General features: G+C 53.4%; 8 protein-coding genes and 1 non-coding gene across 10 annotated transcripts; 4 read left to right on the top strand and 5 right to left on the bottom strand.

The window, feature by feature from the left end:
* Nucleotides 1-2,547: 2,547 nt before the first annotated feature.
* Nucleotides 2,548-3,326, bottom strand: M421DRAFT_155439 (uncharacterized protein). The gene has a single exon (XM_033587615.1). It carries the CDS (start codon nucleotides 3,111-3,113, stop codon nucleotides 2,592-2,594), a length of 522 nt encoding a protein of 173 aa, XP_033448411.1. The 5' UTR covers nucleotides 3,114-3,326; the 3' UTR covers nucleotides 2,548-2,591.
* A 212-nt stretch (nucleotides 3,327-3,538) lies between these two features.
* Nucleotides 3,539-4,456, bottom strand: M421DRAFT_5237 (PQ loop repeat protein; the record flags this gene model as incomplete). Its single annotated transcript, XM_033595015.1, has 2 exons — nucleotides 3,539-4,238; nucleotides 4,293-4,456. The coding sequence occupies 2 exons, from the start codon at nucleotides 4,454-4,456 to the stop codon at nucleotides 3,539-3,541; spliced, it is 864 nt and encodes a 287-aa protein (XP_033448412.1).
* A 471-nt stretch (nucleotides 4,457-4,927) lies between these two features.
* M421DRAFT_101040 (uncharacterized protein) lies at nucleotides 4,928-5,605 on the top strand (the record flags this gene model as incomplete). The annotated part of the gene is made up of 2 exons (XM_033586593.1): nucleotides 4,928-5,420; nucleotides 5,484-5,605. 2 exons carry the CDS (start codon nucleotides 4,928-4,930, stop codon nucleotides 5,603-5,605), a joined length of 615 nt encoding a protein of 204 aa, XP_033448413.1.
* Nucleotides 5,606-6,476: 871 nt separating this feature from the next.
* M421DRAFT_5239 (uncharacterized protein) lies at nucleotides 6,477-11,312 on the bottom strand (the record flags this gene model as incomplete). 2 transcript variants are annotated; one of them, XM_033595017.1, is made up of 7 exons in its annotated part: nucleotides 6,477-8,493; nucleotides 8,539-8,721; nucleotides 8,769-8,894; nucleotides 8,941-9,285; nucleotides 9,331-10,646; nucleotides 10,698-10,767; nucleotides 10,848-11,224. In XM_033595017.1, the coding sequence occupies 7 exons, from the start codon at nucleotides 11,222-11,224 to the stop codon at nucleotides 6,477-6,479; spliced, it is 4,434 nt and encodes a 1,477-aa protein (XP_033448414.1). The 2 variants fall into 2 exon arrangements, with proteins under 2 accessions (XP_033448414.1, XP_033448415.1); XM_033595018.1 differs by lacking the exons at nucleotides 6,477-8,493; nucleotides 8,539-8,721; nucleotides 8,769-8,894; nucleotides 8,941-9,285; nucleotides 9,331-10,646 and having other exon boundaries at nucleotides 10,734-11,312.
* A 788-nt stretch (nucleotides 11,313-12,100) lies between these two features.
* On the bottom strand, nucleotides 12,101-13,233 carry M421DRAFT_62923 (IF4E-domain-containing protein; the record flags this gene model as incomplete). Its single annotated transcript, XM_033596019.1, has 2 exons — nucleotides 12,101-13,130; nucleotides 13,196-13,233. 2 exons carry the CDS (start codon nucleotides 13,231-13,233, stop codon nucleotides 12,101-12,103), a joined length of 1,068 nt encoding a protein of 355 aa, XP_033448416.1.
* A 1,336-nt stretch (nucleotides 13,234-14,569) lies between these two features.
* On the top strand, nucleotides 14,570-16,051 carry M421DRAFT_420700 (uncharacterized protein). Its single transcript, XM_033592570.1, has 3 exons — nucleotides 14,570-14,914; nucleotides 14,969-15,629; nucleotides 15,678-16,051. The coding sequence occupies exons 1-3, from the start codon at nucleotides 14,860-14,862 to the stop codon at nucleotides 15,742-15,744; spliced, it is 783 nt and encodes a 260-aa protein (XP_033448417.1). The 5' UTR covers nucleotides 14,570-14,859; the 3' UTR covers nucleotides 15,745-16,051.
* Nucleotides 16,052-16,457: 406 nt separating this feature from the next.
* M421DRAFT_101043 (uncharacterized protein) lies at nucleotides 16,458-18,397 on the top strand (the record flags this gene model as incomplete). Its single annotated transcript, XM_033586594.1, has 2 exons — nucleotides 16,458-17,598; nucleotides 17,652-18,397. The coding sequence occupies 2 exons, from the start codon at nucleotides 16,458-16,460 to the stop codon at nucleotides 18,395-18,397; spliced, it is 1,887 nt and encodes a 628-aa protein (XP_033448418.1).
* A 1,033-nt stretch (nucleotides 18,398-19,430) lies between these two features.
* M421DRAFT_420702 (FAD-binding domain-containing protein) lies at nucleotides 19,431-21,888 on the top strand. Its single transcript, XM_033592571.1, has 3 exons — nucleotides 19,431-19,783; nucleotides 19,833-20,466; nucleotides 20,517-21,888. Exons 1-3 carry the CDS (start codon nucleotides 19,712-19,714, stop codon nucleotides 21,575-21,577), a joined length of 1,767 nt encoding a protein of 588 aa, XP_033448419.1. The 5' UTR covers nucleotides 19,431-19,711; the 3' UTR covers nucleotides 21,578-21,888.
* On the bottom strand, nucleotides 21,727-21,814 carry M421DRAFT_t72. Its single transcript has one exon. It is a non-coding gene; the product is annotated as a tRNA-Gly (tRNA).
* Nucleotides 21,889-22,092: the final 204 nt, after the last annotated feature.

The raw sequence follows: 22,092 nt of genomic DNA on the forward strand, positions 1-22,092 counted from the left end.
ATTTATAACTAGAGCATATGCTCTTACTATATATTAAAGAATCTATATATACTATTCCCTTACAAAGAATAACTTGTAAATTACTAGAGCAGCCTAACTGCTCTTGTCCTGCATAGTCTTAGACTCACACATGACGTTAAACCAATCAATCAATCAATTAATTAAGACACTAAGGAATATGCATAAGTTTAGATCTTAGTTAAAGCTAGTAAGAAATTCATTTACTTGATCACTAGTTACAGCCTACGTTGGGTTGTCTTAGCTTGTTAAAGGTAGAGAACTTGTACTGAAGACTGTACATTCACGCGTTTGTTGGGCGCAGAAGCAACGACGCCTCGTGTCTTCATCTGCCCATTAACTGTCACATGGTCAATTTGGTATCCAAAGATGCTTCCTATATATTGAAGAGCGCAACCTCTCGCCCACGTACCAATTAGCGGCATGTCTCGCATTGGGAGTATGCCAATCAGGGGTGCTATGGGAGGCCACTCGCGATGTTCGCCTTGGACCTGATCCTAGCGTCCTCAAACTCACCATCCTTACGTTGACTTCGGCGTCATCTTGCATGCGTGACCAACATTCTACGCGTAACCCCTATCCCCTTGACATGACATGACGAAGTGCTTCGATTGACAGGCTACTATACCGAGGCCTGCCAGTTCAACGAACATGGCAACTTTGCAAAGCGATGTCCAGTCTGCAACGGACTTCGAATACAATCGCCTTTCCGAGTCGACTTCCAAACGCCTGCTAAAGGTGCGACCGGTATAGGCGAGCGACCTGATACAGGTCCAGGTTTGGCAAGGTTCAAAGGCTGTGCCTTACCGCTGCCTCTCACATACCTGGGGAGCGCCCACACCCATGCATCTGATACAAGTCAATGGCCACATAATGCGCGTTGGTACAAACTTACATAACGTTCTTGTTGTTGCTGCGGAGCGCTTCGCAAACACGTCGTTTTAGATAGATGCTATGTGCATCAACCAACGTGACAACACCGGGAATGCTGTGCAAGTTCAACAAATGGAATTGACGTTCAATGAAGCAACAGAAGTTCTTATCTGGCTAAGCAATGACAAAGGCATAGAGCAGCTACTCAACTGCACGCCCCAGCCCACGGACTGGAGACATAAGGTTCGCGGCTACATGCCAGTGGAAAGACTGCCAAAGCATTTACTGGCACCTACAGTAAGACCCAAAGATCACCCTCACTGTAAATGAGGATGGATTGTTCAGGAAATTGCTTTGGCGCGCCCCCTGCGACTTCTATGTGGTTCATGAGAGACTACGCTGAGCAAGCTTGGAACATGTACCATGAAAGGTGGCTTGATCGATGCTATATCAGTCACAGCACTTCGCGGGAACACCTGGTCATTTGCATCGTATTGCGAACTCCCGTGTAAGATCGCTGACAATCTTATTCGCTGCATATTTAGACAGTTATCCACATCGCGAACCAGAGACCTTTTCTACTTCTTCCTCGGTGACCCTGGAATTGTGTCGAAAAAGCCACCGCTCGATTTTTGGAAGATCATCGCACCCTCGACGATGTGTAAAGACCCGCGAGATCGAATATACAGTATGGTAGCAATCATTGATGATGCATATGGATTCGAGGTGAACCACAACGAGAGCGTGGTCGAGACCTTCTGAAGATCCGCCGAGTATTTATCTGCCTGGTCTAACTTCTATCGCCTGAGTTTGCTGTGGGAACTCTTTGCTATCAACCGTCAGATATTTCTTACAGCTCTGGGGGAAAACGGCGGGAGCGGGGCTACGCTGCTCCATCGCCATACGCTCTTGCAAGCTGGACACTCGCCTGGGCCATCGGGTTCTGGACAAATTCTGTGAGCTCAAGACCTACATCAGTCATGACATATAAATAAGAGGCTGCGGCGAAAGCGACCTCTTGCTTTGTTCCTTCGTCGGGGAGCAAGCAAAGAACAGCGTTCACTCCGGCGTGAACCACATCAGGCTCAGTCAGGCCGACGGTGTTTACCCCAGCTTTGACATCTGATCATACATGCCGTTGGAAAACGAGTGGTTTACATTGTCTCGAGACTCGGAGCTGTAATCTGCCGGAGAGGGAGTGCCTGCAAGAGTCTTTGACTTGGAAGGAAGTACTAAGGATTGCGGCGCTTAGAGGGGGTGCACATCAGGACTAGCAGACAAGCCGCGCTTCAGTCTCAAGACTAACCAGCGCTACGTACTCCCTTTCGCGTACTGGCAGGGGCGAAATTGGTTGAGTTGAGCTTTGCAACGAAGGCAACTTCCAGACTTTGTTCTGAGCTCGGCGGCCATAGACTTTACTGCGCCGTTCACATTGGAGAATCTCTCGTGTTCGAAAAAGCCTGCTTCTCAGAACCTCATGTAGAATGCTTGCATGATTTCCATACTGGCTAGGCAAAACTCGAACGATTCGCCATCTCACAGTGCAATCAAGCCCCAGAGTGTGTGAGCAACCCAAGTTGCGTTGGTAACAGTGCCTTGCTCACGCTGTAGTATACAATATCCAGCAACACTTATATAAGGCTACAGGCGCCCTGTCTGCTGCTTTTCATTAAGTTGGGCATTTCCGCGTCGAATGCCTCTTAGAAGTCATCCTTGCAACCCTTCCTCCCCACCCCCCTTTCCCCACCACCCTGCAACTTCCTCATCACCCCCCTCTTCTCCGTCATCAATCCCGCCATCAAATCTTTGACCTCATCGAACTGCTCTTCAAATTCCACAATCGCCTTGCCCAGGCTCTTCCCTTCCTTGAGGACATCCTTCAGCTCAAGCTTGCCCATATCTTCGATCTTGACACTAGTCAACGGCTCCATGACAGCTGCAAGATGCGTCAGGTAAGTTGACAGAGTGGCACCGCGACGGATCAAGGCGTTGACGTGCCCCGGGAGGTCTGTGAATGGCAGAGGGTGAAATACGCGGGTCTCGGTGATTCGAGGGCCGAGTGGGGGAGCGAGAGCTAGGGCGCGCATGTCTTCGTAGGAGGAATAGGGGGTGACTTCGTTTTCGTAGCAGGAGGTGTATGATGTGTTCCAGCTGTTGCGCTGGCGACGTTGGATACGGGGGCGGCGAGGGCCAAAGAAGGGGTCGAAAGGGCCGTCGAACATTGCATTTGTGTAAATGTGTGTGGTCGGTGATGATGGTTAGCAGTTGTGTGGGAAAGAGGGAGGTGAGGACTGGAGGCGTGGTTCATATATCGAACGAAGGCAAAGATTGCATGTCGAAGTTGTAGGCTTGCTGGCTTGAGCGCGAGTTGCGATTAGTGTGTCAAACGCATAGATAGATAATGATTGTTGGTCGAGGCTGTAAGACCAAGACATGTCTTGCTCACGTCGCTTTTATTTATGATTGTCTTGTTTTAGCGCACAAACACAGCAGTGCTCAGCCTGGCTCGAGTGTTCTCGAATGGCTTTTAGCTGAGGCTAGGCAGCAATCGTTCAGATGAATCGACTCGTGGCTAATAGGCCACGCGCGGTTCACGGTTTTAGTTTATCTTCATTGATGTGCGTACTCCACTATTTCATCGTCAGCATCACCTCCTCTCATATGCCGGTATATTGCCCATCTCAATCCCCACGCCCGCTCCCATGCCCTCGCCGATCTTCTCCATGCCAAAAGTATCTTTCTCTGGTGGTGGGCTCCTCATTTCCTTCTCCCTACCCAATCCACTAACTCCCTCCGGCCCATCGCCCCAGACCAGGTATTGAATAGCAAGCCCCGCATCACAAGTAGCTTGAAAGAGACCACACGCCTTGAATGCCCACGGCACCTCCCCCTTGGCGCTCGCAAAGAAGAACCACATCTTGAACGTATCACCGACAACCCAGTTCGCAATCACGCTCGGCCGGAACCCCTTGCATCCTCGGCGTTGCCAATTCGCGAGCAACTGTGGCAGTGGCAGCGTCGCCTCGATGGCCAGCGCGACTGCGCCCAGCAGTTCTGTGTACGGTACGAACAAGCTCGTAGGGCTCAGCAGCAAGTGCAGGACCAGCAGGACGCCGGTGAAGTAGGTGATGAAGCTCCAGTAGGGGCGCGTACTGCGCCACTGCCAGAAGTCATAGGGTCTTTTGCGTGGCGCGGGCGCGAGGGCGAGCTGGAAGGGCTGATGCGTGTGTGCGGGTGGTGCGCGGTTCGTGAGTGCGACGTGCAGGAGCAGAATTTGGACGAAGATGGTAAGAAGTGCCTGGATGAGCAGAGAGGTGCTGAAGTGTGCGCCAAACCAGTAGAAGATCCTACAACACGATTGTCAGCCATTGGTTTCAAAAGAGTAATGGAGGCAGGAATACTTCAGGATACTAGCAACCAGCATGATCAGCGGTATGTCCAGCGAGAAGCCGGCGCTGCTGCGCGTCTTGTGGATTGAGTAGATTTGGTCTGCATAGCTGGTGATTGGGCTGGTCGCGATGAACACAGGGGCGATGTGCTTGACTATGGCGTTGAGACCGAACATGGTGTGTATGGTGGGACGTAAAATGTGCGGACTTCCGGCGTGTTTTGACGCGCAGACGCCGCGGGAGTGCCGGAATGGGCTGATTGGAGAGGCGGAGGAGTTGACCAACACGGGCAGCAAGACTGGCTCAGGGAGGCTGAGGCGATGGATAAGGTTTACTGCGGTTGTCTGCTTGTACTGACACGCGACACGGATGCAAGACGACTTGTCGACACGCAAAAAGGAGAGTCTGCGTGCGCGTCATTGCGCAATCTACCGGTAACATTCCGTCCACCTAAGCATGGGTGGCACGTCACAGTAGCGGCCGCTGAGCTTAACCTTAACTGCTTATCTCCGTTCCTGTTTCGACCCCACATGGTCACGACTCACCGTCGTTCTTTATATATGGACCTGGCATCTCTCTACGCCTACCAGCACCGCAAGCGTTCTCCGCCTACCTCGCACCGCCTCCACGTCTCAAGAACCAGCACAATGTCACACACAGCCTTCTTCTACGGCACCCTCATGGCCCCACCCGTCCTGCACCGCGTAATTTGGGGGAGTCAAACACCACCCACATCCGCGCATGCCTCGTTACTCTCTATCCGCCCTGCAATTTTGCATGCATATCAGCGCCGCCGCGTCAAAGGCGCAGACTACCCCGCTGTCGTAGCCTCGACCCAGAACAGCGAGGTCCGCGGGACGCTGGTCGAGGGCCTGACGGATGGAGACATCTGGCGCCTCGACATCTTTGAGGGCAGCGAGTACGAGCGTCAATATGTCAAAGTGAAGGTTTTGGAGAGTAAAGGGCGTGCTGGCGATACTGAACATAAAGACGTAGAGGGTGAGGAAGTGAGCGCGCAGACGTACATCTGGATAGCAGGGAAGCAGAGGCTGGAGATGGAGGAGTGGGACTTTGATCACTTTGTCAAGGATAAGATGAGCCGTTGGGTCGGTAGGGAGGCTGCAGATGAGGGGTTTCGGGGTAGGGCTTCAATCAACGGTAGGCTCGGTATGGGCGTGAGGGATGTTTACTGAAGGTGTATAGATGTTGACGATGCTGTTGCGGAGCTTGGAGACCCTACGGGTGGACGGGGTGTCAACGGGGATATTTCGAGACAGCTCGAAAGTGGTGGCAAGGCCAAGGAGGTGCTCGGCAGCGCTGTCTGAGACCTTGCACTGTTATCTGCAAGCTTGCGGCAGCCTCGCCCTGCGGCAAATTCATGTCACGCATCTGGTGATGTTAACAAATCACAAGCCTACCTCGACAGTCCAAGGTCCGTACGCAGCCACGCGGAGCTGTCTCGACTTGATTGCTCTCACAGCTCACCATGATCGCGTCACCAGGTCCGAGCAACGAAGACGAGCAACTCAAACGTCTGCTCCGGGGTCTATCTTCTCTGTACGAGTCTCTAAACGACTATTTCTACTCGCCCAATTGACATCTGCCAGATCTGTGGCGCAAAGCTCAGTACATGCACGCCATCCTTGACGCATCTCTCGACGATCATCGTGTATCTCCTCATGCTGCGTTAGCCCTGCTTGTGGCTAATACAGATATCCTGGATCCTCTTTTGCATTACAAGACGAGACAGGTATGAGAGGACTGAAGTGTATATCGAAGGCAGTCCTACCGCAACAGGCGAACGACCCACAGAAGTTGCTGTCTCGACGTGGCATCAAGCTGTGTCAGAAGGAGATCAAGAGGTATGTGGCATAGGTATTTACGGACGATAAGAGCAAAGGGTGGAAGTATATGGACCCGGATCTGTGTACGAAAGTGCAAGACACGACACGAGATGTAATGGAAATGGGTATGCGTAGAAAGTATGTCATGTATCATATGTTGTGATATATGTAGCTGATCAGCCAGACTGCGCGTCTCGCTACTAAGCTCTAACACACCCTTTGCTGCCGAAAGCAAAAATGTTAGGTCAAGTCCTTTATATGCACCGTGTGATGTGGCGCCATATAGCTTTACAGATGTAATTCATCGTCAACCTTAGACATCGTTGGTCAAGTGTATCTCCGACGAGGGTCACTAGTCTAGCATCACAATATCCGGCCTTGGACTGTTCCTTCGTTGCTCCGGTGATTCAGGGATTGCCTCGTCATCGTTGTCGACTTCCATAGGTTGCGCCTCTTGCGTCTCGGGAATCTCTTGCGACGCGTGTGAAGACTGAGAATAGACGGCTTGTACGTCAACCACATCTTCCATGGGGTCATCTGGCTCGTACGGCCGATGATTGTCAAGACGAGCCAGTCGTTCGCCCTCATCATTTAGTGACTTTAGAAGTGCACGCATAAGATCGGGATCTTCCTCCCAGTCGCAGCGATCGACATCTCGTATGGAGTCATCGCGGTTGGCAACCTGCTTACGGACTCCTCGGTGGTGTGTTGGAGAGCTTTGCGTTTGATGCTTGACAAGCCGAGCTGGTGCCTGGACGGATTCCTGAGAGCGATTGAGCTCGATGACCTCAGGCTGAGGCTTTCTTGCAGATTGTGATTGCTTCTTGATAGGCGCGTCCAGATCCTGTGAGTCGTCCAGCGTGATAGGGTCATCGTGACTACCTGATCGCATGCGCGCTTGCAGCGGACTGAAGGCTGTCGAACGTTCGCGCGATGGCCTGGCTGGCGAGTTTGCTTGTGTTTTCTTCGCCGCAGGCATGTGAAGCTTTCCGTTATCTTTACTGCGCAAGCCATGATTCTGCAGTGGGCTTGTCAAGTCAGCTGGCTGTTGTCTGGGAGATTGCGTTCGATCACTCGTGCCATCATACGGTTCATAAGTTGAAAGATCGATAAGCGGTGATTTGGCGGGAACACGGACCTCTGGACCCTTTGTTCGTTGGGGAGACGACTGTCTTGGCCGTCCTGGTGTCTTTGAGGATAAGTCTTGTGCAGTTGAGGGTGCACAAGCTATATCATCTGTTTGTACAGCCCCAGTGATGGGCGAAAAAACTCTTTCGGATTGTGCTTCAGGTCCGAATGGAGACCCTAGGCGCGGTGTGTCTGTGGGAGGTGTGGATGCCTTGACTGTAGTGGCTGTTGGGGTCGGCGCCGGATCGGCGACTGAAGGCGCTGTAGCTGGACTTTGGGTCTTCGAGGCATCCGGTTGCTTCAGAGCAGGGCTCATCACCTTGGAGCCAATGTTCGTGGGCGATACTGGAGCATCTTTTCCATTTGCAGTCTGCTTGGCCTTGTGTGCCTCCTTTCGCGCGCCGTTCCGCGCATCGTTCAGTCGAAAGATAAGTTTGCGAATATCGTCACGCATCTTCGAGGGGTCCATATCTGGCCAGTCTGACTGTGCAGACATCTGCTGTTGTAAAAGCTTCGTTGTGAAATCGTCTGGGTTTGCGAAGAACTTCCGGAGATATCCCAGGACGTAAAGACCACAGTCAGAGAAGTTGGTCTGCATCGGAATCTGCGAGAGTTTTGGATAGTGGCCCTTATTGTCGATCTCGGCTATGATGCCGCGTTTATCAACGCCTTCGGCCTCCAGCCACTGTCGCAGAGCACGTGTCGCATTGCTGTGCTTTCCGCCGAGCGAGTCGAGAATCATAATGACTGGCTTTTCAGGATCCTTCTTCTGGAGTTGTGAGCTATTCCTGGCCTTCTTCTTTGAGGCTTGCTTTGCCTGACTCGAAGCCAAAATCGATGAGATTTCTGTAGCTTCCAGTGGCAAACGCGCTGCCAAGTTGCCCTTGTCCTCGACATGTTTCCTATTAGGCCCGTCTTGCTCAACAATGAGCTGTGTGTTTTGATCAGCAGCCGGTGTATCGCGATCGATGAGGTCGAGCTTCTTCTCCTCTTCGAACAAATTGACGTCATCATTATCAACGATCTCTGTGTCAAGGGCATTGCCAGGCGAAGTTGTCTCTGCGGTAGTGTTGCTCTGACCCGTAACATCAGTATCGTTTTTCGAGATCAATGGGATGTCAGATGCGTGAAGACTAGCCGCTTCTTGATCCAGATCCTGTGAGTCCTCTTGCGAAGTCCCGTGTTCTTTTTTCCGTCCGATTTTGCCAACGTTACAAATGATTCCCAAGTACCAGTGAAGACTATCCGCATCAGTATGTGTTCGAAGCCAGGTTCTTGCAACTCACTTCTCGTTGATCGGAACTACGAGGTAGTCATAGCTGAAAACATCGTCTCGCTTTGTCCATGACTTGACGTCATCATAGTTGATGCGTTCTCGCCCTTTCACCTTTCTTGTAAGTGTCGGGTAGAAGTATGTGTTAAAGAAATACACGCTGTCGATCGACACTTTGAGCTCCTGGTACAAATAGCTGGAACGTTGTGAGTGACATTTCGCAATCTGCCATGTCGAACTTACAGCATGTAGAAGGTCATAATACTGTCGTTGAGGAATTGACCTTCGTCCAGCTTTCCAAGGTCGTCAAACTCGATAGTGGCCTTTCGCCGTTTGAGAAAACCGCTGTCAATGCTGTAATTAAGTGGCCTGATACGGTCAGACAACCACATAGTCAGCATCAGATCCGACTTACTTGGCCCATGGCTTCCCCAGACCATGGATTTCCGAGTATCTTTCAGGCTCGATCTCTTCGTGGGTTTTGTGGTTGTGGATTGGCGCTGTTGCCCGCGTTGATCGAACCGAGCGCAAGGGTGCTTGTGTAGCTTTTGGGGACTGCCTTAACCTGTCCAAGGTCGATGTGGTCGCTCTCTTACCATCAGGTGCGCTGTCTTTGAGCGCACCGAGGATTGATGGTTTGAAACCTGCTAGAGGGCGATCATGCGCAGAGCCTGTATGTATCTCCTCGCTTATCATCGGTGACTTGCCTATCTTGTCGTTCCACTGGGGAGGCTTCTCGAACAAATCGACCATAAATTTGCTAGTGATGTGAGCGAATGCCAAAATTGACAGCAGCGAGTCTTACTCTGTATTCACTACATTCTGCAGACACTCCGGATGCACGTATGTTTTTCTAAAGCCTGGAAACTCGAGATTATTGGCAAATTGCAGGTCGAACCAGTAACGATTACCGTTCGTGGCTGGGCCCAGAAGACGTATTCGATTAATGTTGTCGGATTCGGATCGGTTGATACGATTCAAGTCGATGATCTCGTGAGTCTTTACGTTTCCTTCACTGTCACAAGTGGTGATGCGGAAGAGCTTCGGGTCAGTCTTGGTTTGTCTGAGTTGGACACCCTCAGAGTTAACGACGGAGTCATATGTGCGAGCGTATCTGAGCGGGTAGGACTTGCCCAACGCTTCGCTTGTGTGTTGAGAAGTACCCTTCGGCCTTGCCTTGGATAGTGACTGTCTCCGCCTTTGTCTTGATGGACTAGGAGTTGCCTGCGCTAGCTCATCCTCACTACTATCGACAGGGTCGTGCTCGACTTTCGATACGTGTTCAGCATGTCGATGTTCTCGCAAGTTTTTGTGTAACCCATTTGAGCCTCCCTGTTCTCGAGCTATTCGGTCATACTGTTCTATAGTGGACTCCTTGGCGGTGGACTCATTGATGCGCATCTTGGGATTCTCGGGTCTGAAGTAATTCGATGTCAGTCCAGTGGAACGCTGCGCTTTGTTCCGAGGCGGCTCCTGTCTCAAGCCTTGCTCGTGGCTCTGGAGTATCAAGGCCGTTGCAGTCTCGGGAGACTTCAAGGTATCGTCATGGATGGTAAAAGGCTGTTCTTGAGGCTGACTCCCGGCACCAAGAAAGGGGAAGTCGGCAGACAACTCGTTGCGATGCTCGCTGGGGCCCTTTGACCCTGGCCTCCGTGGCCGTGGCTTCTTGTTACGTCTCGGATCAAGCATTTTATTGGTGTTTTCAAACTCACTAGTAGGCTGCGACGCGGGTCTCGGCCCGGTGCCAGCATGCTTGCTTATTGTGCTGCGGGGGCTTCCAGAAGATACGACCGAGCACGCTCGCGGCACCGATGCCTGACAAGGATGTGCCACCTCATCCTCGTCATCGGTTATCTCGACGAAACTTGCGGGAGCCGTACTAGGTTTTTCGGTCTTTCTGCGTTTGACGGAAGGCATGTACAAGTCCGTCGAATGGTGGTTCGATTGCCGTTGGCGGTACTCTTCACTCCCGGGAAACAGCGCTTCGCGACTGGGCACTTTGGCAGTATTGCGACTGAGTTTGCCGTATGTTCTGCCCTTTCCGTAAGCTGGGTTGGTGCCGACGGCGATAGAGTTGTCCTGGAGAGTGTTGATCGGCTGAACGCCCATTCCTGCCCCTGGCTGCGAAAAATTAGCCCAGCTCCCCGCCACGCGCGCACACCGACGCCGTACCTTGCCCATTGAGTGCGCTCCGCTGCGGAACCCCAGCGCAGGATTTGGGACCGGTGTGGCTTCTGAGTTCCTGGTCACGTATCAGTCCCTGCTCTTGACCTCCCCTCAATCTGCGCAGCGGCCTCGCGAGGGGTATGCTCTTTGACTGACCGTCTCTTGCTATGACGTGGTAGTCGCTCGAGACGCTTTCGTGAGGTTTCTGGCAGATTGTCGTCTTGATATGGGCCGCGCGTGAGGTCTATTGAGGCGGTGGTTCGGTGTGGGAAGGCGTCCGGTGAGGCCCAAGGGAGCGTCGCAGGCAGTGGTGGTGGTGAGGCTGCATGACTGAGCTTGGTAGACATGGCGTCAGCGTTGTGCGCGGGAGGTTGCAGAATGCCTTCAGTCTCAGAGGACAGCTTGTGCGCTGTTTGGAGCTGGCTTGTGGGGCTGCCTACGTCGTTTGCTTCTTCGGCAGCGTCGCCGTTCTGCGAGCCAAACATGCGTTTAATGCCCTGGATGCCGCCTCTAATGCCCTTCACTATGTCCATGAGTAGCTCCCGAAGATGTGCAAGTGGGATGCATGGTCCTGCGCGGGGCGGGCAAGCGAAGGTGCGCGGGGTGCGCGACGTTGTCGAGTGTCGCAGGTGAGATGCGGATGGATGTTCAGCGCAGGCAAACGTCAGAGGCAGGCCTGTCTCGTTGCCGTGCGGAGATAGTGGGCTTAAGGGTCTGCGCTAGGCGTTCACATCTTCACTTGTTAATACTGACGATACGGCACATCTTCGTGGTAATTCTCGTAGAATTTCATTGTCGTGTTGACTTTCAGTCCTTCGTGGTCTTGCTAAGGATCCTCATCTGCGCGCGTCATCATTTGCTGGACATGCTGCGCCAGTGCGCATCAACAGCTATGTAGAATACAGTATGCAGAAGTCAGAAGAATAAAAGCAATGCCACCCGCTACACGGAGCCCAGTGATACTCCTCCGTACTTGTTGCGCCGTGCTGTTCGCCTGAAAGCTATGCAAGCTCTATCTGAGGAGGTATTCAGAAAGGTTATGAACGCTCAGTGACTGAGCTCTGTAGTCGTCTCTTCACTGCTGCAGTAGCCAGCACATGCGCTGGGGCGACACACAGCTACGAAACGACATGCCTTGCACGGTGCTCGAAGATCGCCTGGTTCGACTGGAGGAACGTCCAGTGAGATGCACAGAGCTGAAACATCTTCGATGTCCGGGCAGCCATACGGATAGGCCTGTCATCCAGCCGAGCGGGACTCTCGGCTAAGGCTGAGGTAGACCACCTTCGAGATTTACCTCGCAGGGAGCTGCCTTGGAAGTGCCACTTCGTTAAGCACAGTAGTGGCCACGATATCGACACTACAGCGGTCGCGAGATGGGAAGACGACTACAATACTCGAAACATGAACTACAATCCAGCTGTGGATTTCTCCCGCTGTGTCTCGTCCGACGATGTTACTCGACGTTTCTCGTGGTTGAGCTGGTTCTTTTCCTGACGTGCCTGGTCAATGGCAGTGCGTTGCGCGATGCTGTCGTCGTGACTACGCCAGATGATCTGGGTGCCTTCAGGGAGGGTTAGCACACGCTTTACCGTCTCCCTGATCTTGATGTTGCGGCCACCGTCGTTCTTCGTCCAGATGCTGAAGACGTCCTCGCCGCTTCGAACACTGAGGACGAAGCCGCAAACTTCCTCGCCGGCCTCGTTGAACTGGTTACCAATACATGCCATGAGCAATTCTTCCCAGTAGCGGTCTGCGACTCCCTTTTTCAGGCGCATGATCCATTTGCCGCCACGCTTGTTCTCCTCGTCTTCCCACACAGGCCTAATGCCTTCCTTGAAGACGTGGTAGTCAGAGACTGTGGGCAGCGATGAAGGCCGCTTGAGGTGCACAAACACCTTCCAGAAATCCTGGGCGGTGCTTATTCTACAAAGAGGCTTCATCGACTTCTCGTAGTCGTTGTTCTTGGGTGTGGGCGGGCGGAACCAGACGACCCACGAGTACTTCAGCGGCCACGGTGCATTAGGGTCGAGCGGCTCTGAGGGCATTGTGCTCTCTTGTGGCGCAGATGTGAAAGTCGGCTCCTTGCGTGCGCTGTTTAAGACCTTGCTCGGCGCCTTTCTATCGGCGGGTGTTATTGGTGCCGCTGCGGGTACTGCAGCCGTCTTGAAGTCGAAGGCAGTGCCCGGCGTCTTTGGCGCCTTGTTGGCAGACCCAAAAGACGCAAAGGCACCCGACCCAAGCCCAAACGCAGAAGAGCCCCCGGTGGTCGGCGACGCGAGCGCGCCGGGAGTTAATGGCGAAATGGCGTTGAAGGGATTGCGGCCGCCGTGCGACGACGTGGCGCCGAAGCCTTTTGCAGAGGCGGAGAATGTGCGCGTCGGAGCGTGGTCGTTCGGGTGTTCGGACTGCGAGGTGGACAGAGAGAGCTTGCTGGTGCTGCAGGGTGCCGTTAGACGAGTGACGAAGGACGTGCGGGGACACGAGGGCGAGGGCGGACATACTTGGAGCGGCGGGTCCAGAGGTTCTCCCTGTTATCCATTGGTACTAGGTCACGGCGGGGAGTGATTATGGGGAGGCACTCTGTCTGGAGCTTGGTGGGACGAATGAGCGAACAAGCAGCAAAGCAGAGCTAGTCGAGCTTCAACAGCCAATGTGCGTCGGTGGTGCGCGGGGATGTGCAGTGTCTACAGGTGTGGCTGGCGGGGTTCAGATATATACGGCGTGTGTGAAGTGGAACAGTCCTGGTCTATGAGAGCAGCTGCGGGTGTGGCGGGCGGTGGCGGGCGGTCTGGTGGAGTGCAATGCGGTGATATTGGTGTCTTCAGGAAAACGCTTGAGAAGGTTGGTTGGTTGGCTCCTGCTCACAAGTGGCCCGCGGTTGCCAGCGTTGCGCGAAACGTCCGTGCGTTTCTGCGACTACAAATTTCTCGCGTTCACAGGCCGCGCCATCTCTTCCACACGGCCTTCTACTCAAATCTGCGACAGCTCGAAATCTCCAACTCAGCTGCCGCCTCCGAAGCTGGCCCAGAATGAGCCATTCCTCTTTTAAAACCATCATCACGAGGGCCACCTTTGTGGCTTCCATGATGCGGTGATGACCTACAAGCAGGGACATTTCTTTGTCACGCGCCTCCGCGTTTGAGGCAGCAAGCTTCCCAGTCGATGTATGTTGTCTTCTGGTCTTTGCAGTACTGTGATTTTGGTGATGAAGGTCTTTGGACCACTTCTGGTAGTCTGAGTCTCAGCCAGAGCGACATATGCAACGACTGCATTCTCTTGGTTGCGCCTGAAGCTTCAAGGCAATGTCTGAAGAATCGTTTGCAGTGTCTACACCGTGTGCACATATCACAACACAGGCTGACCGCGCTCGAAGATCTTGTTAGCGCAAAGGTTGTGCACGACGCTCTGAACCTTCAAATTGTCTTTGGGTCTACTGTACTCACTTTTACCTCGAGCTTCCATCCATGGATGGCTAAAATATTCGTGCGCGGCCGGAACCGCTCCTTATGACTGCCCGAAAATGCGGATTTATGTGCCTGCAGAGTGCATGTCGACGATTGTGATGAGACTATTTCTGGGCCATCGGGTAGCTATTTACGCTGTCATTGGAGGATCTAGCATGCAAGCCGCGCTCTATTACAACGACACCTGAGGTCTGAGACATGGGGAGCCCAAAGTGTGTGCACTTGCATCTGCCTCAGCCACTCCAGCTCCTGTCATTGGCTCGGTGAAGAGACATCGCCGCTAGGCCTCGTCGCCGCCTACGAGGCAGATACAGATGATCAGATAGCTGGCGGCGCAGACGCGGATAGCTGAGTGCGAGGTATGCTCATAAAAGCTGCTGCATGTCCAGTGTCGTGCATGCTTGCAGCGGCTAATTTTTTGTACCTGCCGTCCGAGACGTCATCGTACGTGCCCTCACCCAGCGACGCTAGCACTGCCCATGCCCCACCAGCTCACCTTCAATTGAGTACCGATCTTCGTCGCTCCTACTCACAACACACCAACTACCTACATCGTCGCACTGTCCATATACACCGCAAATCACGCTCCACGGGGACCGACGATCTCACGTGCATCACTCACCATATCGCCCCACCCTGGAGGCATTCACGTGCAAGCAAACAGTCAAAACACCCAGCCGCCACGCACTGCCCCCGCAATCATGACCGCACAATCGCCGTTGCACTCGCCCTCATCGCACCTTGAGAGGCCAAGAGGTGAGCTCATGGAGCACCTCCAACTTCGACCATCACCAGACTGACGCTTCACAGGCATCTTGAAGAACTCTAGCTCGTATCGTTCCAGCTCGCAGAGCTCCCCGCCCGCCGATGCTGCGATCAGCCCCATCTCCGAACGCCCCCCACTTGGACGCGAGAAGTCGGAGAAGGAGATCGTCCTCGAGAACACTTTGCACAATGCTGGCCAAGGCCACCGCCGCTCGTCATCGAATCCTCGTGGCTCGATTTCGCGACGTCAGTCGGGTGCCAGCCCCCACCCTGACGAGATCAGCCCCCAGCTCAAGTGGGACGAGGCGAACCTGTACATCAACGAGCAGAATCGCGACAGCACGATGAAGATCGATGAGCCAAAGACGCCCTACGCCAAGCAGTACGACCCCGCCGAGGATGAGGAGGAGGTCGAGATGCTCGACGCTAGCGAACTGAACGTTGATGAGTTGGACACGAAGCCGAAGCGCAAGGGCAAAGTGGAAGATATTCCTGAATTCGACCTTGGAGAGCCGGAGTTGCGAGCACGACGCGAATCCCAGACGCCGGAAAGCGAGAGACGCGTCTTGGTCGATCCTGAGGAGGACAAGGGCTACCACGGCGAGCTGCCTCCCAACGCTACACAGGAGGAGAAGGAGAAGCACCGCAAATTTGAGGAACTGCGAAAGAAGCACTACGAGATGAGGAATGTCAAGGATCTGCTTGGGTATGTGGAACGTCTTGACGACCTCGAACCATGTTAATGTTTCCTCAGTCACGCCGAGGACGATGACGATGATGAGGCGCCGCCAACTATGCCCAACGGTCAGCGCCCTTCGTAGCGGCAGCGATTTTTCTTTCAATGAGATGGTACACGACGCGACGAACGAACGAACGAACATTTCTTTTGTGAGAGCTATGGGCGAATTGGCGGCATCATGGTGGAGTTAGCAGGGATCTTCGCACATAAGTTGTTTCTTCCTAGATTGCAATGTCGGCACATTGGAACGATCAATCATGGTTTTTGCATGCTAGCTAGATGAATCTTACGATTGCTTCTCGCGCAACAAGTGATTGGATCGAGATGAATGTGGTGTTGATACTAGACCCAGTCTCCGCGCACAGTGGAGACTTGACGGCACAAGCGATGAATTCATAATAACATCAAGTCAGGTCATGTCTTGACATTGCGAAGATTCTCAATGGCCATTTTCCATGTGCCGATGAATGTTTGTTCTTCGTGTTGGAGCTGCAAGCATACTGATTGAGCCACAATGATTTTATACTTTAAAAGATGCACTCTCGGACGCACGAAGATATCCATGCGTCCACTACGAGATGGGCTCTCTAAGAAATGCGCAGATCGTAGCTGTTGACACGCGGGAGGTAGTCACGTCGTCACATTCCACATGCATGTTGTGAAACAAGGTGGGTCCTTCCCCAGATCGAGACAGCTCCGTGCGGACCCGCGGCTGACGTGCGTCGCCGCAGCACATCAGACCAGCCTCCAACCACACTCTGTATCTTCAACATCCTCGACAGCTAGCAGTAGAATATGACGAAGAACCACCCTTCCCTCCGCAAGGCAGCATCGAACGCGGATCTTTATGCGAACCCTTCACCGCCCCAGCAGCTGCGGCACTCGCACTCGACGCTCGCGCGCTCGCACACGACAGCCGCACTGCCACGGCGAAGTCTAGCCGACTGGGACAAGAGACCCCAGATGGGTGAGAAGGGCCGCGCCCGCCACAGCTACGCCGCACCCTACCCGAACCTGATCGAGGACGACGAAGACTTCCGGCCCAACAGGCAGCAGCAGAGTCCGCCACCCGTCCCGCCCAAGATCCTCGAGGAGGTGCCCGTGCCTGCACCGATCCTCGAGTTTAGAGATGGCGAGTACCGTCTGCCAGCGTGCAAGATCACGTCCAAGCCAGTGCCTTCGCACCCGTGGCTCCCCGCCCAGCTCCCACCGGTCCCCGTACGACGCGAGAAGGTGAAAGCGGACCCCGGGAGGTACACAAAGCCTTTCACCGACTTCATGACCGCCAACCCGACAGTCTTCCACGCCGTCGATGCTGTAGCGAAGGATCTCGAGCAGGACGGATACAACAAGCTGTCTGAGCGCGACGCGTGGGATCTGAAGGCTGGTGGCAAGTACTACGTCGACCGCAACGGGACGTCGCTCATCGCCTTTGCTATTGGAGACAACTACAAGGCAGGCAACGGTGCAGCCATTGTCGCAGGCCACATCGACGCCCTCACCGCCAAGCTCAAGCCGATTTCCAAGCTGCGGAACAAGGCTGGATATCTCCAGCTGGGCGTTGCGCCTTATGCAGGCGCTCTTAACGATACCTGGTGGGACCGTGACCTTGGAATTGGTGGACGTGTGCTGGTCAAGGAACACGGCAAGATCGTCACCAAGCTGGTGAAGCTGGACTGGCCCATTGCAAGGATACCGACGCTGGCACCTCACTTCGGTGCTGCTGCGAACGGCCCATTCAACAGAGAGACTCAGATGGTCCCCATTGTTGGCCTCGACAACAGCGATTTTAATGGGCTGAATGCTTCCACGGGTCGCGCGCTCGAGTGCGAAGGTGAATGGAAAGCCAGTCCACTGGGTGGTGAGGGTGCGTTCGCCGCTACCCAGCCCGAGAGACTCGTCAAGGCCATCTCGTCTGAGCTCGGCATCACAGATTGTAAGTCCCTCGTCCCGCTAATGCAAGTATTGAACTATGCTGACTACCTCCAGATTCCACTATTGTCAACTGGGAGCTTGAGCTCTTTGACGTCCAACCAGCCACTACTGGTGGTCTCGACCGCGAATTCATCTTTGCTGGCCGCATCGACGACAAGCTGTGCTCTTGGGCCGCCATCCAGGCGCTACTCAACTCTGATGCATCCCTAAGTACCTCCTCGCAGATCCGTGTCGTCGCCCTGTTCGATGACGAAGAAGTTGGCTCGTTGCTGCGTCAAGGTGCGCGTGGTAACTTCCTCCCTAGCGTTGTCGAACGCATCGTGGAGGAGTTCGCTGAGTCGAAAGTCAAGAACTCGCTTGCCCGGACCTATGCGAACTCCTTCTTGGTCTCCAGCGACGTTATTCACGCCGTCAACCCCAACTTCCTCAACGCCTACCTCGAGAACCATTCTCCACGGCTCAACATCGGCCCAGCTGTCTCCGCGGACTCCAACGCCCACATGACAACCGATGCTGTTAGTACTGCCATCCTCCAGCGTTGTGTTGACGCCGATGCTGGTACACGCAAACAGGACCCTAAACTGCAGGTTTTCCAGATTCGCAATGACAGCCGGAGCGGAGGTACTGTAGGCCCGATGCTATCGGCCGCTACAGGCATCAGGGCAATCGACTGCGGTATTCCGCAACTCAGTATGCACTCTATCCGTGCAACTACTGGCAGCCAGGACCCTGGCCTTGGCGTTTTTGCGTTCCAGAGCTTTCTTGAGAGGTTTGAGGAGGTAGACAAGGAATTCAAGTAGGCCCTGGATTCCACGCGAGTGAGGAGGACGACAACAGGCAGCGTGAGCGTGCTGGCGAGCAAGTGGGAGGAGATGAGTTTGATGCGTGGACTGCCTCCAGGAGTAGGTTTCTCTATTGACAAAGAGGTGGTATTGTGAGGTCGTAGTTTTGAGCGAGCACGGCAATGACATTGATTTTGACTGTTTGGACACCTCCGGGGTGGTGTGTGCTGGTGGAAATCTCGCGATTGGGAATACGGCGGTTTCCGGCCTCTTGCCCTTGCTGAGCGCGGTTCTAGAAGAGCTATCGAACGTGGTGCTTCTATCTGGGGTCGCTATTCGGAATCTCGAAAGCGCTTTGTATTGTCCGGGTGTGCGATGACAATGAAAGATGCCCCCAACATGTTCATGCCCCGTTGGCCTCGGAGCATTCGGACTCGACGAGATGATGCTCTTCTAAGCTAGCTCCTGGTGTTTGAGAAACTGAACATGTATGCCTCTCGAAGCTGAGACACTGGATCTACATATTCTGTCCTGGACCCTTCCCGAATGCTTCACCTCTAGAATCGACTTTGTTCTACCAAAGTCCAAGAAAAGGCGTTGCTGTTACCCATGGTCTGGCGCTGTGGAGCTATGTATCGAAGGCGATTACAGATTTGCTTGGCTCGTTCGTCTGGCTTTCAAGTTCCAACATTTACTCACCACATGCTGTGCAGTCGATCTCCACCCAGGCATGATATCTCTTCGAAGCAATGTTGGCAGAGTCATACGTCAGCTACCCTCCAGTTGTCAAATTTCACATGCATCTCTTGAGACTCTTCGTGTTCTCCCAGTACCGGTATGTTTCATAGTCATTGTTCAGGTGTGGATGGAAGAACAGTCAAAGTGGTGTGTCTCTCTTCTTGACGAGCACTTACTTCCATATCACTCACGGGCGTCACAACCTTGCGTAGATAAGCGCTAGTTACTAGCCGCATCGTTAGCGCATCTGCTTTGCAGCTGTTGTAGAACGTGAAGTCCGGGATCTCTTTCCTCACGCTCATCCTTCATTAGCCCCTCGTCCCAGTCGCGCCTGTTGGTTGGTGGTTCGCCGGTCTTGATTTCGGAATAGCAAAAACTCACCCCCTCCCCACCAGTGCATCTACACTCACAAAGGAGACTTGCTGCAAGGCTGATCAGCCCAGTTCCAAGAGCTTGGCAGGAAGCTCGTCTATGCAGGCTTTATCACCCATCACTTCGGTCTCTTAGCCTGCTGGAGAAAACAGAGCGGGTTATAAGGCAGCCACCACCGCCCTTCGCAAAGTTGATCCTGAAATTGAACTTTGTCTGTTCACGATGAGATTTCAGTTTTTCACTATAATCCTGCCCTCGATCGTCGCTTCGGTATCGGTTCCAGCATGTCGATGTGTAAGCTTAAATTTTCCAACTCACGTTTTGCCTGCTAACGTGCTCACAGGGTCCAGAAGACGATTTCTGGCCATCAGAGACCGTGTGGAGAAAATTTGACTCACTCCTGGGACACCGACTGATCAAGACGTCACCCCTAGCTGAGTCTTGCTACCCTGGTCCGCAAGAGAATCGTACAAAGTGCGATTATATCAACGCCATCTGGTCCACGCAACCTTTTCACACAACTCAGCCGCTTGGTTTGACTTATCCTTGGAACATTACTTGTCCACCTATTAATTACGCAGCTGGAGAGCAGCCAGTGTCTTGCACACTCGGACCAAACCCGAGATATGCTGTCAGCGCTTTGAATACCCATCACATCAGGTCAACTCTGGCGTTTGCAACTCTATGGAACATTCGTTTGGTCGTCAAAAGCACAGGTCATGATCTTCTTGGCCGCAGCGATGGATACGGAAGTCTTGAGCTCTGGCTACACAACTTCCGCAACGGCATTGAATATCAATCCACGTATGTGGCCACCGACAAGTGCTCGAAGTCCGGGTGGAAGGGCGATGCAGTCAAAATCAATGGTGCCTATCAGTTCACAGATGTTTATGCCGTGGCAAAGAAGAACAACGTCATCGTTGTTGGTGGAGGTGCGCCCTCGGTCGGAGCAGTAGGTGGATGGCATACAGGAGGAGGTAAGTTGAGTGCGTCCAGCCACACAGTGGTACACTCTAACTTTGTCCAGGACACGGGCCCGCAACCCGCAACTATGGCCTGGGCGCTGATCAGATCCTCCAAGCTAGAGTCATGCTAGCCAGCGGGTTGATTGTCACCGCAAGTGCCTGCCAGTACTCGGATCTCTACAAAGCGCTACGCGGGGGAGGTCCTGGCTACGGTGTCATCCTCAGTCTTACGGTCAAGGCTCATCCGAATGTGAAAGCCATTGCTGTTCAGCGTCTTGAAATTACTCCGAAGACGTCCAACTCGTCTGCTGTCTTGGACGCCATGACAGTCATGTTCCAGAGCTTCCCCGACATCAATGATGCCGGTTTCGCTGGTTACGGCTATTGGGCAATCAACGGCTACCAGACGCTATTCGCAAATACTACTGCAGGCTACTACCATGACTTCTGGAACATTGGCAACGACACGGCCACAGCCAAAGCGTCTTTTGCGCCTGTCCGTTCAAGGCTTGACAAGCTTCAAGACATTGTGACCATCAACGAAAGCTACAAGGAATACCCAGATTATTGGTCGATGTACGAGTCCGAGTCAAGCCTGAATGATCCTGTCGGCACCACCCCTGTACTATCCTCCCGCCTCTTCGATCGGGCATCCATCTCCAGCCACCAGAAAGTTCGCGATACTCTTCCAATCATTATCGGCCCACCCGAAGAATTTGGACAAAACACCATTCTGCTTGTCTCTGGCGGCCAGGTCGCCAAAGATGCGGCTGATCCGTATTCTGGCCTCCATCCCGCATGGCGAACATCTCCTTTCGTGAGCATTGTCGGACGCGGCTGGCTGCCAGGATCCAGCGAAGAGATCAAAGCCTACATCAGGAATGACGTAACTAACGTGAAGGGTGCGGCGATGAAGGCACTTGCACCCAACACTGGAGCCTACATGAACGAGGGCGATCGACTGGATCCTGAATGGCAGGAAGCCTTCTACGGCTCTAATTATGCAGCTCATTCGGCAACAAAAAGGAAGTTCGATCCGTTCGACCTGTTCTACTGTCCAACTTGTGTAGGTAGCGAGCGGTGGATTGAGCGTCCGGATGCACCTCTTTGCCGTGCGTCCTAACCTTGGAGATGGAGGTAGCTGCATCCAGCACTCAGTGCGGCGATGATGCTTTTGTTCGCACTCATGAGTTGGTCGGCGGATAGTTCAGTACCCTGCCCGAGTAAAGACAAATACATTCATTCAAGCGGAGTCCCTCGACTACAGCAAAATGCATCGGCCGGGAATCGAACCCGGGGCTAGCCGAAACTGTCCTGTTATGGATGGCAACGGCTAATTTTACCACTAAACCACCGATGCTGACGAAGGTGTCTTGCGTACTTTGATAAAGAAAAGGCGGGTGTCTATTATTATATTAATGAAACAAAATTTAGATTCCTGGAACATCACTGTTCGTGGCTTTTCTCCTATGGGGTAAACGTACCTCACGGGCGAGTGGAACACCGAGCGAGTGGAACACTTTTGCCAAGCCCCCACCAAACCACCCTTTACATACTAATGCCTTCTCAACACCACTATTTAGACGTGTCAAACGAAGCTCAGATACAGCTTGCGCTTCAAGCTCTTCAACAAGACGC

The sequence above is a fragment of the Didymella exigua genome (assembly GCF_010094145.1).
Source record: "Didymella exigua CBS 183.55 unplaced genomic scaffold M421scaffold_14, whole genome shotgun sequence".
Lineage (NCBI taxonomy): Eukaryota > Fungi > Ascomycota > Dothideomycetes > Pleosporales > Didymellaceae > Didymella > Didymella exigua.